Raw genomic sequence first — 16,801 nt, 5'->3', positions numbered from 1 at the left:
AAGTGAATCACTGCAGTTCTTAATAGCAACAGCACTTAAGACTTATTGTTATGGCCCGCCAGTGGCCAATGGAGCTGGCAGCAGACCCGGACAGTGAGGAGGTGGGCCAGTCCTGGAGTCTGGGGAAGGCTCGGATGAGGACTTTGTGTCGGAGGCAGAGAAGGGGCCAAGGCCGTCTGGCAGTTATCAGCTGCCTTCGGAGTTGGACATCAGTGGGGCAGAAGAACAGCTGGAGCCTGTTCCCAGTGTGCGCATGCGCAGAGCTGCCAGACGAAGGGAAGGAGCTAAAGAACAGGGGTCCACTTGGGAGTAATGAATGGCCCCTCCCAGAGGAAATAAAAGAGGAGCGAAAGGGGAGTGGAGTTTGCAGGAGACAATTAGTTCGCTTCATTGGTTCGTGACTTTCCGAGGCTCCTTGCCAAGTTTTGCAGATACCGGCCTGGCAGCTCTCCAAGCCAGAGAAGGTCTGTGACTGTGCAGTAAATTCTCCCTTGAAAAACTTTGCTGTCTGTGAATGAGCAGAATCCACAGTAGATTAATAAAAGAGGGTTTTGGTCGTGAGTCAACCTATTGTCCAAAGTACCTGAGGGCAGGACAAGAAGCAATGGTTGGAAACTAATCAAGGAGAGAAGCAACTTAGAACTAAGGAGAAATTTCCTGACAGTGAGAACAATTAATCAGTGGAACAACTTGCCTCCAGAAGTTGTGAATGCTGCAACACTGGAAGCTTTTAAGAAGATGCTGGATAACCATCTGTCTGAAGTGGTGCAGGGTTTCCTGCCTAAGCAGGGGGTTGGACTAGAAGACCTCCAAAGTCCCTTCCAACTGTTATTCTTCTGTAATGAAGTAGCTTCAGAAGTTCTCAAGAAGTTTCTTGGAGGAGAAGCAAAACGATTTTAAAGAAAGAAATAAAAACTGCCAAGAAAGTGCGGAAAAAAACACCTTTGGGATAGTCGTAAGTCGTAGGTCGCATTGTTCAGTGGCGCTGTAACTTCAAACAGTCGCTAAACAAATGTTTTGTAAGTTGAGGACTACCTGTAGAAGTGTCCTGCTTAGGGCAGAAGTCTTCCTGCTTTCCTCAACAGGAGGGAAGACCTCTGCTTTGTAACTTCCCGATTCTTTGCAGCCAAGAAATAGCAGACTGCTACTTGAGAAGGCTCCACACTGTACATCCATATATCCCAGCTCCATTTATCCAGTAATTCATCCAGCCAGAGACAGCTGGACAGATTATTTATTGATCCAATGATTATAGGGCTTTAATGTATATTTCTTCCCGTCCCACTTTCCTGCCTTCCCCCTTCTCAAATCATCAGCTAGGAAGAGGACACCATTCTCTGCTGTTCATTCAAAATTTCAATATCGCTCCCGTTTATTAAGGCATACATTACAATCAAAGGAGGGAGGGGGGAAGAGACCCGACTAAAATGATTTCTAATATTCCTTTCCCTGTGGGAAGATATAATTTCTTGCCTTTCGGGACTGGTAAGAGGTAATGTAATCAAAAGGCAAAATAAAGCGTATTAACCGGCTTTTATTTCTATAAGAAATATTGATCCGTCTTCTGGTTGACTTACCTTACCTCCTACCATTCTCCTTCCTCAAACAAGGGGGAAAGTGGAGGTGAAATTTTCTGTTTAATTAACAGATTCCATTTATTAAAATTGTCCCCCTGCTGAGCAACCAATTCAACCGATCAAAATCTGAAGGAAAACCATAATTTCAGGTTATATCCATAACTTGAGGTTATATCAGTGATGGGATTCAAATAATTTAACAACCAGTTCTCTGCCCAGTGACCATCTGGGTAGGTGGGGCTCGGTGGTCATGTGACTGTGTGGGTGTGGCCAACTCAATGTCACTCACATCAATGGGCGCTTCGCCTTAGCTGTTACAATGGTAATAAGGGTTAACCGGAGAGGCGGTTTCTGTAAGCAGGGCAATCAAGATTAGGCTAGAAACAACACCAGAATGTTTCCTTCCTGCCTTCCTTACAGGATTAGCCCTGTAAAGTGGGGAAAAAATCAAAAGGAGATTTCTTCCAACAACCGGTTCTCCGAAGTGCTTAGAAAGTTACCAACCGGTTCTCCCGAATAGGTGCGAACCGGCTGAATCCTACCAATGGGTTATATCCATTACTTGAGGTACAACTATAACTTGAGGTACGAGGTGGTGCAGTGGTTAGAGTGCAGTACTGCAGGCTACTTCTGCTGCCTGCAAGTGACAGTTCAAATCTCACCAGGCCCAAGGTTGACTTAGCCTTCCTTCCTTCCGAGGTGGGTCAAATGAGGAGCCAGATTGTTGGGGGCAAGAGGCTGACTCTGTAAACCACTTGGAGTGGGCCGTAAAAACACTATGAAGCAGTATATAAGTCTTAGGGCAATTGTTAAGTGCTATTTTATAATATTGAACAGTCATTAAATGAACCGTAAATCAAGGATAGCCGTGTTTCAGAAACAGATAGAATGGTAGATTTGGCCAGCTGAATTGGATTTACAAGGACTATTTTTTTTTTTAAAAAAAGTGGTCATGTTTCATAGGACATTTCATTACTTGAAAAAAAAATGTAATAAGCAGCCAAAAAATATATTTATGTATTATTTTTAGTTCTGGAAAGAGCTACATATGAGCATTTATAGTTAAGGAAATGATGCACCTATTAATTTTTTTTTTAAAAAAAACATTTATATATCAGAAGAAAACAGATGTCGCTTTAATTTAATGCAAACATGTTTTTATATTTAAAAGGGAAGGAGGAAATTTTAACAGGAAACTGTATAATCATCTTCCCACCAAGATTTGATCTGCGGATTTATTTATTTTTAATATAATGACATCAAGGCATGGAAACTAGTTTTGGAACTCGTAGGTATTTATTTCAGGAAATTGGGCAAGAATGAAACCTAATGATGATAATCTTGGTCACAATTTTTAAATAATTATTTTAAACCTGTACCTGTAGCGTGGTGAACCTGATTAGATCAAATCAACAAATGAAATGAACTGAATAAGAATCTTTACAGCTCGAAGGCATTTGGGATGATGAGCAATCTCCTCATGGAATTTCTGAAAGGAGGAGAATGGAAGGAGGAGATGGAGGAGAAAGGGTTTTTTAAAATTTGTTTTTATCCTGCTTGGTTTCATAGTTTTAATATAGTTTTATATCTTGCTTTAACTTGTGATTGGGAGAGAAGGAGGAGAAGAAGAAGAGAGAAGGAGGAGGAGGAGGAGAAGTGAAGAGGAGAAGGAGAAGAGAGGAGGAGAAGAAGAGGAGAGAAGGAGGAGGAGAAGAAGAGAGAAGGCGGAGGAGAAGGAGGAGGAGGAGGAGGAGGAGGAGGAGGAGGAGGAGGAGAAGAAGTAGTAGTAGTAGTAGTAGAAGAGAGGAGGAGGAGGAGAAGAAGAGAGAAGGAGGAGGAGAAGGAGGAGGAGAAGGAGGAGGAGGAGGAGGAGAAGAAGAAGAAGAAAAAAAAAGAAGAAGAAGAAGAGAGGAGGAGGAGGAGAAGAAGAAGAAGAGAGGAGGAGGAGGAGAAGAAGAGAGAAGGAGGAGGAGGAGGAGGAGGAGAAGAAGAAAAAGAAGAAGAAGAAGAAGAGAGAAGGAGGAGGAGAAGAAGAAGAAGAGAGGAGGAGGAGAAGAAGAAGAGAGAAGGAGGAGGAGGAGGAGAAGAAGAACAAGAAGAAGAAGAAGAACAAGAATAAGAAACCTACACCTCATTTTAAATCAAACTGGATGAAAATGTGACACTTACCACCTTCTTGGTGATTGCCACAAGCAGTGGTATTTTTGCAGCACCTACAACACTCCACTAGTGTGTGCGTGTGTGTCAAATTTGGTGAGGTGTGCTTGGGACAGCTGGCTGTGTTGGTGGGCAACCTTATTTGCACTACAGACAATGAGAGTCAGGACTGATCTCTCATCCGGTGTAACTTCCACCTCTCACACTGAATTAAAGGCTGGCTGCCGAAGACAATGACAGAGAGTTCATCGGTGTAAATAATGAAGTCGTACTTAGCATCAATTCTACTCCGGAATCAAATAATTGCCCTCTAGGCCCCTGTTCCAAAGATAGGCAAAACTAGTATCATGGGCACAGATATACAGGGATCTAGAACCGTGATGGCAAACCTCTGCCACGCATGCCACAGGTGGCAGGCAGAGCCCCCTCGGCGGGCAGGCGAGCCGTCGCCCCAGCTCAGCTCCACCGCGCAGGCACGCACGCCTCCTCTCGGCCAGCTGGTTTTCAGGTCTCTGCCATGCATGTGTGGGAGGGCGGGGTGCATAAGCTAGACATGCGTGCATGCACGGAGGGGGGGTCATCCGCACATGCGTGGGGGGTGGGCGCGAGAGCAGGGGGTGGGGGAGCAGCACATCCCCCCCATGGCCAATTTTGGTCCCAGGAGGCTTCAGGGAGGCCTACTCAGCCCAAAATGGGGAGTGGGGTCATATGCACATGTGTGGGGAGTGGAGGGGAGCGCGGGGAGTCATGTGTGCATGCGCAGGGGCCATGGCGCATGGCGCAGGGGGATGTCGCATGTGCATTGTAGTATGCGTGCGGGACGCACGGGCTTTTGACATGCGATGACAAAAAGGTTAGCCATCACTGACTTAGAAGATACCCAAACACACACACACACACACACAAGGTAAAATTTAGTGTGTGTGTGGGGGGGAGGGAGAATAGCCCCCTATTCTGCTCACTTTTGCTCCTTTCCAAAAAGTCTTGTGCAGTGGTGGGTTGCAGGTGGTACGCCCCGGTATGGGTGTACCGGAGCCATCCCGGAGCACTGGATACCGTTCCGGTATGGTGCTCAGGAGGGCCCACTCGCCTGCCCAAGCTCCGTACCTGCCTTTTAAGGCTTCCGCGCTTCTGCGCACCTGCATGGCGTGTGCAGCGCCTGAACGACGCTCCACGGAGCAGTTGGAGCATTGCGGAGGCTCGTGGAGGTGCTAAGGAGGTGCGTTGTGTGCGTCCCTGTGGAGACCGCCTGGCCCGTTCCAACCGGTACGGGATCCGGAACCCACAACTGAATCAGTTCCTGCCGTTTGCTCTGATCAATACTCTAAACGATAAGTATTTAATTGCTCACCAGTTTAATTAGGGGGAAGTGAAACACAATTATAGGGCATTAGTGCAAAGTCAGTGCAAAGGACCCATTTGGGACACATCGGACTGGAGGAACGAACTGGCTTAATGACGTTTTCCCTTGAAAATTTTAATTAAAAGCATTACCCCAGGGGAGGGGAGGGGGAAAAATATGAGTGCCACAAAGAACAAACACAGTTTTTGTGTATATGCTAATTTAACTTCATACATTTGTTTTGACATTTGGCACAAAGAAAGAGGGAGGGGGGGAGAATACACCAGACTCTATATATAGGGGATTATTTCCATCTTAGACAGCCTGAAAACTGGGGAGGAAAAAAGAAAATCAAAAAAGTTTAGACATTTGTAAGGGGAAAATATATATAAATTTTACTCTGTATATGTGTGTTTGTATACTAAGAGCAAAAAGTTCTACATCAAGGTGAGAATTTCAATTTGTACTAAAGAAGCTACATGAATTAGGTACAACAGAATCATGGGGGGAGGGGGAGGAGGTGAATTGTGGGGTCCTTGGTGTTCTCTGAGCTTGGCTGTTTTCTTGTAGACGTTTTATTACCCAACTAGGTAGCTTTATCAGTTCTAGAAAAGAGTAGGGTTGGCGAGGAGGAGGAGGAGGAGGAGGAGGAGGAGGAGGAGGAGGAGGAGGAGGAGGAGGAGGAGGAGGAGGAGGAGGAGGAGGAGAATTCTGGGGTCCTTGGTACTCTCTGAGCTAAGCTGTTTTCTTGTAGACGTTTTATTACCCAACTAGGTAACTTTATCAGTTCTAGAAAAGAGTAGGGTTGGCTGAGAGGAGGAGGAGGAGGAGGAGGAGGAGGGGTGGAGGAATTGTGGGGTCCTTGATATTCTCTGAGCTTGGCTGTTTTCTTGTAGACGTTTTATTACCCAACTAGGTAACTTTATCAGTTCTAGAAAAGAGTAGGGTTGGCTGAGAGGAGGAGGAGGAGAATTGTGGGGCCCTTGTTGTTCTCTAAGCTTAATGATTTTCTTGCAGATACTTCATTACCCCAAAAGATAACATCATTAGTGCCGTGGTACCTTAGAACAGTCACTAAATGAATTGTTATAAGCCAAGGACCACCTGTACAGAACGATAGATACGAACACCTGACATCACGTCCTTCAGGTGTGACCGCCATTGCTCAGGGGACCTCCTTGAATATATTTAGAACGGCAAATGCCTATTATTTTGGAGCAACTACGAATACGTTCTGAGGTTTGCTTTCCTCGTTTAATACACCGAGGTTTTATTATTTCCCACGGAACTTGGTGGCCCAGTTATGCGCCCAGATTTTTTATCATCTGCCTCGAGGCCCCGATGGAGCCTTGGTGCAGGGAGTGGGGGGGGGGGGGACGACGAACCATAGCCACGATTGCTATAAATAAGCAAGGACATAAATTCATAAATTTTTTAAAATCCAGCCGTTAATCAGTCATAGCTCTGAGCTGTGAAGAGAAACTTCCTAGAAATTTGGAAGGGAACTATGTGAAGAAATGAGAGTTTAACTCCTCGCTTTTAAATAATCTGTTGCAAAACTTGAAAAATCTGTTTTTAGCCCTGTTCAAGGCTATTTAATTATAAGGGCAACCCTCAGCCCAGAGTTAAGGGAGAATTATTAGTTTATTTGTTACTATCGCAGTGATCAGAACCGATAAGACAATACAGTAGCAGAGTTGGAAGGGACCTTGGAGGTCTTCTAGTCTAACCCCCTGCCTAGGCAGGAAACCCTATACGGGGATGAAGGGGATGCATTTGAAGGAAGGATGAGTGGGATGTGTCCATACAAAATCTACTTCTGGAGTCACTCAACAGAAACAAGCATCTGTTTTTCAACCGTGATCCTAGCTGGCCATTAGATGAGGAACATCTGTTGTCTCAGTTTGCCAACCGAGTCCTCCAGGAAAAAGAGATGGAAAGAAAGAGTGTCTGAAAAGCCGACTTCTCCTAGCTCCCCTAAAGTCAAAGGTGATATCTTGAAGTCTTGCCAGGACTCTCCTATTTAGTCATGACTTTTAACCCGATAGAAGAGAATATCTGTAGCTCGAGGCTGCTTGGTGGTTTCCTTGTAGACGTTTTATTACCAAACTTGCTAACGTTGTCAGTGCTAGAAAAGAGCAGGGTTTGCTCTTTCTTTAAAATAAAATAAAATATAATGAATGAAACATAACACCCTTTGAGGACTGATGAAGTTACCTAGCTGGGTAATGAAAGGTCTGCAAGAAAGCCACGACGCTCAGAGAGCATCAGAGGTGCCAGGACTCCTAACCCAGCTAATGTGACTGGGTGCTCCTGTAAATCCTGTTGTGGCCAGTGGAGCTGGCAGCAGATTCGGACAGTGAGGAGGGCCGGGAGGAACATGGGCCAGTCCTGGAGTCTGGGGAAGGCTCTGACGAGGGCTCCCTCCCAACCCTCTTATTCTATTCTATTCTAATACGAAGTCATCTATTTATATGGAACGGCAGGTGAAACCTCTCGTCGTAGATATGAGCCAAGGTGGCGCAGTGGTTAGAGTGCAGTACTGCAGGCTATTTCTGCTGCCTGCAATTTGGCAGTTCGAATCTCACCAGGCCCAAGGTGGGCTCAAGCCTTCCATCCTTCCGAGGTGGGACAAAGGAGGAACCAGACTGTTGGGAACAAGAGGCTGACTCTGTAAACCACTTAGAGAGGGGCCGTAAAGCACCGTGAAGCAGAATATAAGTCTAAGAGCTATTGCTATTAACAAATTGTTGGGGCCAATAGGCTGACTCAAGGGGTGGGTTACTACCGGTAGGCAAAGTGCGCCAAAGCTTCATGCACAAGTGCGCTGCTCAATGTAAATTGTTCTGCGTGCATGCGCAGAACAATTTACAGTGAACTGCGCACACGCAGTCACTAAAATCCAAAATGGTGGCAGCTCAGCGGCAGCGAGGCAATTGGTTCGGGGGCGTGGCAGGCCTGGCTCACTGCCGGTTCTGCGACCCAGGCCTTAATTCCACTACCGGTTCGGATGAACTGGGCCGAACCGGCAGCAAGCCACCTCTGGATGATTCGGTAAAAACTGCTTAGAGAGGGCTGTAAAGCAGTGTAAAGCGAAATATAAGTTTAAGTGCTATTGCTATAAACATGAATGCTCTTCAGTTTGAATTTAAATTTCTGGGGTATTTTTTCATGATGAAATTACAGCGCGGGGGGTCCCTAAATTATGAAACCCTCCTCCATCTTTGCTGCAAAAGTTTCGAAGACAGGACTGTTGAAGATTAAATATGCAGATGCTGGAGGAGCAGGATGGGGAGGGGAATAAAGTGGTAGCATAATATATATTAAGCGAGCACCAACCCAAAGCAATAAATTTGAAAGCTCAGGGGTGGAATAAATATTCAGATCAGCATTAGGAGATTCTGTGGATGTCCTGCTATGAAGTTTCTGGGTTTCATAACTAGGACAGCATTTGAAGCTCTCTTGCGTCAAATGCGATCACTGGCTCATTTAATTCTGGATAGTCTCTGCTTGTGGCTTCTTGGTTTCAGATAGGAAGGTCACAATCCAATCCTCTAACCGGAGATATTTTAACAGTTTACAGTTCGAATCCGTGAGCTTAGGGCTTGCAATGTAATTGCTCATTCACCAGCTCTGGTTAGCTATGTCCAGATTTCTCAAAGTCTAATGCATTGGCTGATTTTTTTAAAAAAAAAACTAGGATAGTCCTCTCATCTGGTAGAATTTTTAATGGGATTCCTTTTTTTTTTTAAGCTCAAATCAAATGCTCGCTTTGCAGCTTTGGTGGATTTCACGAGCGGTTGGAGAATTGCACGCTAGGAAAAAGTGGTGTGACATTTATATTAAAAAAAGAAGAGAGAGAGACACACACAGAGAGAGACACAGACACAGAGAGAGAGAGAGACATATAATGAAGTGACTATTTAGAATACCCTGTTGAAAAATGAAGGAATAACATCTTTGTTTGAATGTATGATGTACAAGGACAATCATATGATATATAAAGGACAATAATGTAATGTATAAGAGGGGGATGATTTGAACGCTATGCATAATTGTAAGTAGTGATCACGTTATACTGAAAAGATTTTTATATGTTAAATGGACTAATGATGATGTAATGAATAATTGATACATACATGAATTGAGATATTCAATAACTATTTGGATTAACAATGGAAAACTATTTCTGGAGTTGAATATGCCACATTATAAGTATTGCATTCTCTATGGATGATTAATATTAATAGTAACCTGAGCACATAATGCTCAATGATAGTGATGTATTTAGCTATGTTTGATGGATAACCAGTGATCTTATTTCTAATTGTAAAAACTGATGCACAAAAGCTTGTAACCAAATGACATGCTTGACGAAATTGAGGAAAGTTTTTTGTATGTGTTGTTTTGTTTTTTGTTTGTTTTTAAAAATAATTAAAAAATAATTTAAAAAAATGAAAACCCGGATATTACAAATTTGATGGATGGAATCCTACTTGCATTTTTCAAACAATATCTGTGCTACACCGAGATTGCAATCCGTGGGTTGTTTAGCATTTCCCGTGATCCACTAATTCCGCCTTGTTTCTGTCCAGCAAATCAGGCGTTCGCTTACAATGGTAGATTGTCAGGGGATGCGAAATAGATAATTCAGTGATGGCAAACCTTTTTTGGCACTCATGTGCACAGGTGGCACCAAGTGCTGAAAATGGAACACTTTGCGCACGCTTCTCTGGGCCTCGACCAGGGGGCATGCGCGCACCTGAAAATGTCCTGAAAGTTTTCCGGTTACTGCCACTCATGCGCATGCACAGAACAGCTGGCCGACGTGCACGCTCACACTGGAAAATGGAAGCCCAGCTCTTCCGGTTTCCGGCACCGCCGCCCGCAGAAAAGCCCGCTGATCATTGCATGCGCATGCGCTCCAGAAACCCAGAAGAGGAACAGGCAACGCCGTGCACGCCAGGCAACATGGCTCCGCGTGCCAGTTCGGGCACGCATGCGATAGATTCACCCTCACGGAGACAGCTAAATTAGCTTCGAAGGGAGATGGGATGAACCAGAAGTAGCATTCTACTCATTTTTTTGCTTGTGACGACTTTATTGCAAAGTTTGTAAGTGGCCAATTTAAACATCTCCTTGCTCGGCTGATAACGAAGACTATAGGCTCTGTTTTTAATCAAAGAGAGCTTGGAATATTTATTTATTTATTTTCCTGAAAGTTAGACGGGGAAACAGAACTCGGTGATCCGCTCCAGAACATTTCAAGGATAAAAAGAAAACAACAACGACCTATTAAATCAAGAGAAGGTTAGCCACATTTGGGGTTCTGGTTTAGTGAGATGCAAATTTTGCCAGAAGAGCGACTGGATCTTTTAGCTCTTTTAAAATACAGATGACAGAATGACGGACTAATCTGACATCTCCAGTGAAAAATGAGACCCAGGCCGGGATGAGCCGGCAGAGCAGTTCCTGAAGCAAAAAACGTCTTTGCCGAATGTCACTCATTTCTCCTCCTTCCAAAAAAACCCGTACATTTTTGACACCCGAAACAAATTGCAATGACACGTGAAAGCAGGAAGCTGGCACGGAGAGCTGTTTATCATTTTGCAGAGTCCCTGGATTGTCAAACGGCAAGAACAGTTCTGCTTTGAAGACAAGAATTATTTCATAACAGGGTGGCTCTCAAACAGTGGGTTTCTCACCTCTGGCGAGCTTTAAGATGTCAGGACTTCAACTCCCAGAATTCCCCAGCTGACCATCTCTAAACGTGGCATGGCTGACTGGGGGAATTCTGGGAGTTGAAGTCCTCACATCTTGTTTTGACCTAGGCTTCCCAAAAGCACGAAGCCGACTCCTCGTCCTGATAAAACCCCTTTTAATTAGTTTAAAGGAAATTCCTCTCCGGCAAAGTCCCGGCCAACAGTCTTTCAAGAGATTTCACAACCACAGACCTTATCAGGCTTGGAAAGCTGCCAGGCCGATATCGTCCAAACGCCAGGCTGTAGCAGCAATTACTTGGCAAGAAGTCAGGAACAGATCTTCACTCGAATGAATGGAACTCATTGTCTCCTGCAAACTCCACTCCCCTTTCACTCCTCTTTTATTCCCTATGGGAGGGACCATTCACCATCCACTTGTGCCTTTACTCCCAAGTCAACCCTTGTTCCTTAGTTGTTCCCTTCTCCTGGCAGCTCTGCGCGTGCGCACACTGGGAACAGGCTCCAGCTGTTCTTCTGCCTCACTGATGAACCACTCTGAAGGCAGCTGATAACTGTCGGATGGCCCTGGCCCCATCTCGGATAATTTTTTTATTTATTTCATTATTCTACAAAATGTTGAGGATTTTTTTTTAAAGTTGCAATGAATGGAGGAAATAAAGCTAAACAGGGGGAAGAGAAACTCAGATTTCAAAATGTATCTTTTGTTCTCTACCATTACTTCGATCACCAGCAGAAGCTTAGAAGAAACTCTGCAGTCCATATCAATTTATCAATCTCCTGTGGACAATTTATCAATATCCAGCGGACGCCACAGGCTATTACGTATTTGAGATAGTTACTCTATACGGCTGTTCAGAATAAAACAGAATTCAGCCTTATAGAATAACTATCATATTTTTCGGAGTATAAGACGCACCTTTCCCCCACCCAAAAAAGAGGCTGAAAATCTGGGTGCGTCTTATATACTGAATCCAGCTTTTGTTGCATCTTGAAGCCCCGCCCCTTCACCAAAATGGCCATGCAGAGCCTGTAGAAGGCTTTCAGAGAGCTGTTGGGGGCTGGGGAGGACAGAAATGAGTGAAAAATGGGCTGTTTTATACTCTTATACTCCAAAAAATATGGTATCTCAAATGGGTAATGAGAGCCAGTGGCGTCCGCAGGAGATGGTTTAAACCAGGGGTATTCAACCTTTTTATACCTACCGCCCACTTTTATCTAGATAGATAGATAGATAGATAGATAGATAGATAGATAGATAGATAGATAGATAGATAGATAGATAGATAGATAGATGAAGATAGGAGATAGATAGATAGATAGATAGATAGATAGATAGATAGATAGATAGGTAGGTAGGTAGGTAGGTAGGTAGGTAGGTAGGTAGGTAGGTAGGCAGGCAGGCAGGCAGGCAGGCAGGCAGGCAGGCAGGCAGGCAGGCAGGCAGGCAGGCAGGCAGGCAGGCAGGCAGGCAGGCAGGCAGATAGATAGATAGATAGATAGATAGATGAAGATAGGAGATAGATAGATAGATAGATAGATAGATAGATAGATAGGTAGGTAGGTAGGTAGGTAGGTAGGTAGGTAGGTAGGTAGGTAGGTAGGTAGGTAGGTAGGTAGGTAGGTAGGTAGATGATAGATAGATAGATAGATAGATAGATAGATGATAGATAGATAGATAGATGATAGATGATAGATGATAGATGATAGATAGATAGATAGATAGATAGATAGATAGATAGATAGATAGATAGATAGCCAGCCCTGTCATTCTGAGATATTATGTTTATTATGCAACAATATCCATGCTGTATCAAAACTGCACTCTGAATTTTTTTTCTGAAATCCCAGAAGATCTAAAGCTTGGCCTTGGCTGCCATGTATGGCTGGCAAGCTGGAGAAATGTGGAGCGAGATTTCACAGCTTTTGTTGTGATGGGATACGGGCGTCTGACTTTGCCAGGGAAAACAGCACTGAAAAGCGAGAACATCTCTGGCTTTGATCTACAGCTCCATGCAGATCATGGCATGCAAATCTTTGGGTAGGTAAGTTCCCCTTATTACCGCTAAAGTCTGCTTACAGAAGAGAGGGTACATTCTCTTACTTTTTTTCCTCTCTCAGCATTTCTGTTTGTTTTTTCTTCTTCTTCTTCTCTGAATTATTCTTGGGTGCCGGGTTGTCATGAAGACAAAATACAGAATTAATTCAATGTATTCTGCTCCCAATTGTAAGTCAAATTAAATCGAACGTTACCTTATTTTCATAAAGGGGAGGAATAAAACCCTCGTGGCCGTGTGATGGTGGTGTGTGAATTTTACTTTAATAATCTCCTTGTCCCTCACCAGTGGGGAGTTCCTACCAGTTCGGACCGGTTCAGCTAAACCAGTAGTGGTTTGGTGGCCTGGGTCACTAGAACCGGCAGTGACCCAGGCCTGCCACGCCCCCAAACTGGTTCTCCCGGCGGTGCTGTAGGTGTCACCATCTTGTTTTTGGCTTCCGCGCATGCGGAAAAGTATTTTTATAGTACTGCGCATGCAATCTGTAGGAACCTTGACACTTGATTTATGACCATTTTTCACACTTAGGACCATTGCTGCATCTCCATGGTCAGGCGATCAAAATTCAGACGCTTGGCAACGGACTCATAGTTATGACGGTTGCATTGTCCCGGGGGTCATGTGATCCTATGATTTTGTGATTTTTCTGACAAGCAAAAGTCAATGGGGAAGCCATATTCACTTAACAACATGTTACTAATTCAGCCACTGCAGTGATTTATTTAACGACGATGGTAAGACAGGTCGTAAAAGGGGGTAAAAGCTCAGTTAACAACTATCTCGCTTAGTGATGGACCCTCATCTGACCCATCGCAAGACCCTCACCTGACATTGACTCTCACCTGACATGACCTCCCTAACATGACCCATCATAAGCCCCCCCCCCCGATGAGACCTATTACAAGACCCTCACCTGATGTGACCCTCACCTGATCCATCATGACCTCACCTGACGTGACTCCCACCTGACATGACCTCCCTATCACGACCCATCCTAAGACACCCCCCGATGAGACCCATTACAGGACCCTCACCTGATGTGTCCCTCACCTGATCCATCATGACCCTCACCTGACGTGACTCCCACCTGACATGACCTCCCTATCACGACCCATCATAAGACCCTCCCCTGATGTGACTCATCACAAAACCCTCACCTGACATGACCCGCACCTAATCCATCGTGAACCTCACTTGACGTGACTCTCACCTGACATGACCTCCCTAACATGACCCATCATAAGCCCCCCCGATGAGACCCATTACAGGACCCTCACCTGATGTGACTCTCACCTGACATGACCTCCCCATCACGACCCATCATAAGACCCTCCCCTGATGTGACTCATCACAAGACCCTCACCTGATGTGTCCCTCACCTGATCCATCATGACCCTCACCTGACGTGACTCTCACCTGACATGACCTCCCTAACACGACCCATCCTAAGACATCCCCCGATGAGACCCATTACAGGACCCTCACGTGATGTGACTCTCACCTGACATGACCTCCCCATCACGACCCATCATAAGACCCTCCCCTGATGTGACTCATCACAAGACCCTCACCTGATGTGTCCCTCACCTGATCCATCATGACCCTCACCTGACGTGACTCTCACCTGACATGACCTCCCTAACACGACCCATCCTAAGACATCCCCCGATGAGACCCATTACAGGACCCTCACCTGATGTGACTCTCACCTGACATGACCTCCCCATCACGACCCATCATAAGACCCTCCCCTGATGTGACTCATCACAAGACCCTCACCTGACATGACCTGCACCTGATCCATCGTGACCCTCACTTGACATGACTCTCACCTGACATGACCTCCCTAACACGACCCATCCTAAGACACCTCCCGATGAGACCCATTACAAGACCCTCACCTGATGTGACCTCCCCATCACAAGACCACACAAAACCCTTATAAGCAGAACACTTAAACTCACATCCCTTAAATTCTACTGAAGATGTTACCTGGCCTGATAACAAAACTTTCAGAAACCAACCCACAAGCTCAGAGAACAAAACTCCACCCTCATCCTACACTAGACCTACAGATATTTGCCACTATGTCAAACAGTATATATATCCTAAGATCACGAGTTCCAGTCTTCAGTGATTCTCAAAGTGCTGGCCCAGCCAGGAATGGCTTCTAGTAAAATATTCTTCTGTGACTTTTTTGTCTTGAGCAATCCACGTTTCTCTACCAGAGCAATGAGATTCATGGCTGCCTTAAGAGACCCAGTTGTAGAAGCTCCTTTAGTTCAGTGAAATGAATTAAATGATTCCTTGCTTGAGGAAATATTTACCTTCAGACTTAATCCTTTCTTCAGGCTGTACAAACACAGTATTTCTGTAGCAACATCTTGTGACCTGTGTTGTACATTTTCAACTTGTTGATTCAGAGAAAATGGTAAATTCACAGAGAATTTTAGGAATTGGATATGCCGAGGGAAAAGAAGGACTAGGAGGGTGACATGATAACAGCCTTCCAATATTTGAGGAGTTTTGTCCCATTTTACGGCCGTTCTTAGCACAGTTGTTAAGTGAGTCACTGCTGCTTTTAAGTGAGTATCAAGTTTGCTAAGGGAATCCGGCTTCCCCATCTACTTCGCTTGTGAGAAAGTTGCAAAAGGGGATCAACTGATTTTGGGACACTGCAACCGTCATAAATATGAGTTATATGCCAAGCCTCTGTGTCTTGATCATGTGACCATGGGCTGCTGCAACAGTCCTGTTTAAAATGGTCATAAATCACTTTTTTTTTAGTTTTTATGCGGGAAGATTACACAGAAACCAAGATTGTTCTGACCGAGGCTTCCCATGAAGCAAACTCCTTATCCTGACAAAAAAAAACCCTTTATTAATTGACTGTGAATTCTGCTCATTCACATCCAGCAAAGTCTTTCAAGGGAGGATTTACAGTCACAGACCTTATCTGGTTTGGAGAGCTGCCAGGCCGATCTCTGCAAAACTTGGCAATCACGAACCAATGAAGAAAACTCATTGTCTCCTGCAAACTCCACTCCCCTTTTGCTCCCCTTTTTTTCCTCTGGGAGGGGCCATTCATCGTCCACCTGTGGCCTTACTCCCAAGTCGACCCCTGTTCTTTAGCTCTTTCCTTCGTGTGGCAACTCTGTGCATGCGCACCCTGGGAACAGGCTCCAGCTGTTCTTCTGCCTCACTGATGTCTGACTCTGAAGGCAGCTGATAACTGGCTCTCATCAGAGCCTTCCCCAGACTCCAGGACTGGCCGATGTTCTTCCCCACCCTCCTCACTGTCCGAATCTGCCGCCAGTTCTGCTGGACGCTGGCAGGCCACAACACTGGTGTATATTCTGAGGTTTTTCAAAAAATTGGTGTATCCATTGTGCATTCTGTTGTAATACTGAACAGTCACTAAATGAATTATAAGTCAAGGACTATCTGTATTACATTTCAGAAGAAACATTTTCCCCCAAAATAAAAATACCTGGCACGTTATGCATAAGGGACTAATAGAAATACTTTGGGATTTTTTTTTTTTGCAACGCAGGGATAGAATTTTTGACGAAGGGCCTTACGGCAAATGTGAAATTTTAGCTGGTGGATCCAATGAGATGTAATTCACTCCACCAGCTAGAAGTGATTTGGCATTGTCATCGGTTCCTCTAAACTCATTACTGACCCTGGGGAAAATACTAGCCTCGAGCAAGTTTTTAATGAAGACTCCAGTGGAGTCACCCCCATGGCCACTAAATGTGATAATGAGAAGGAAGCCACTTAGCAGCCATAGATTCAGGACCTCTGTGTAACCTGGAAAAGTTCATTTCTTGGGAATTCGTTCTTACAACCAAGCCGACATCTGAAAGAGAATTTAATTATCTTGCTCGGTAATTTGTTACATAAAACCCACTCAAGTTGATCGAGATCACGATTAGCCACGTTAAA

At 44.8% G+C, this 16,801-nt stretch overlaps 1 protein-coding gene across 6 annotated transcripts in view; it reads right to left on the bottom strand.

Moving 5' to 3' along the window:
* The window catches only part of CTNNA2 (catenin alpha 2), a 459,621-nt gene that overhangs the window by 189,178 nt on the left and 253,642 nt on the right, over window positions 1–16,801 (bottom strand). The window contains exon 9 of one of the 6 annotated variants that reach the window (XM_032224164.1): window positions 14,670–14,680. The exons of the other annotated variants lie outside the window; for them this stretch is intronic. Coding sequence (XP_032080055.1) covers window positions 14,670–14,680 — 11 coding nt within the window. The remainder of the gene's footprint in view (window positions 1–14,669; window positions 14,681–16,801) is intronic. 6 annotated transcript variants of the gene reach the window in all.

The sequence above is a fragment of the Thamnophis elegans genome, chromosome 9 (assembly GCF_009769535.1).
Source record: "Thamnophis elegans isolate rThaEle1 chromosome 9, rThaEle1.pri, whole genome shotgun sequence".
NCBI lineage: Eukaryota > Metazoa > Chordata > Lepidosauria > Squamata > Colubridae > Thamnophis > Thamnophis elegans.
This window is presented reverse-complemented; position numbering and strand designations above follow the sequence as displayed.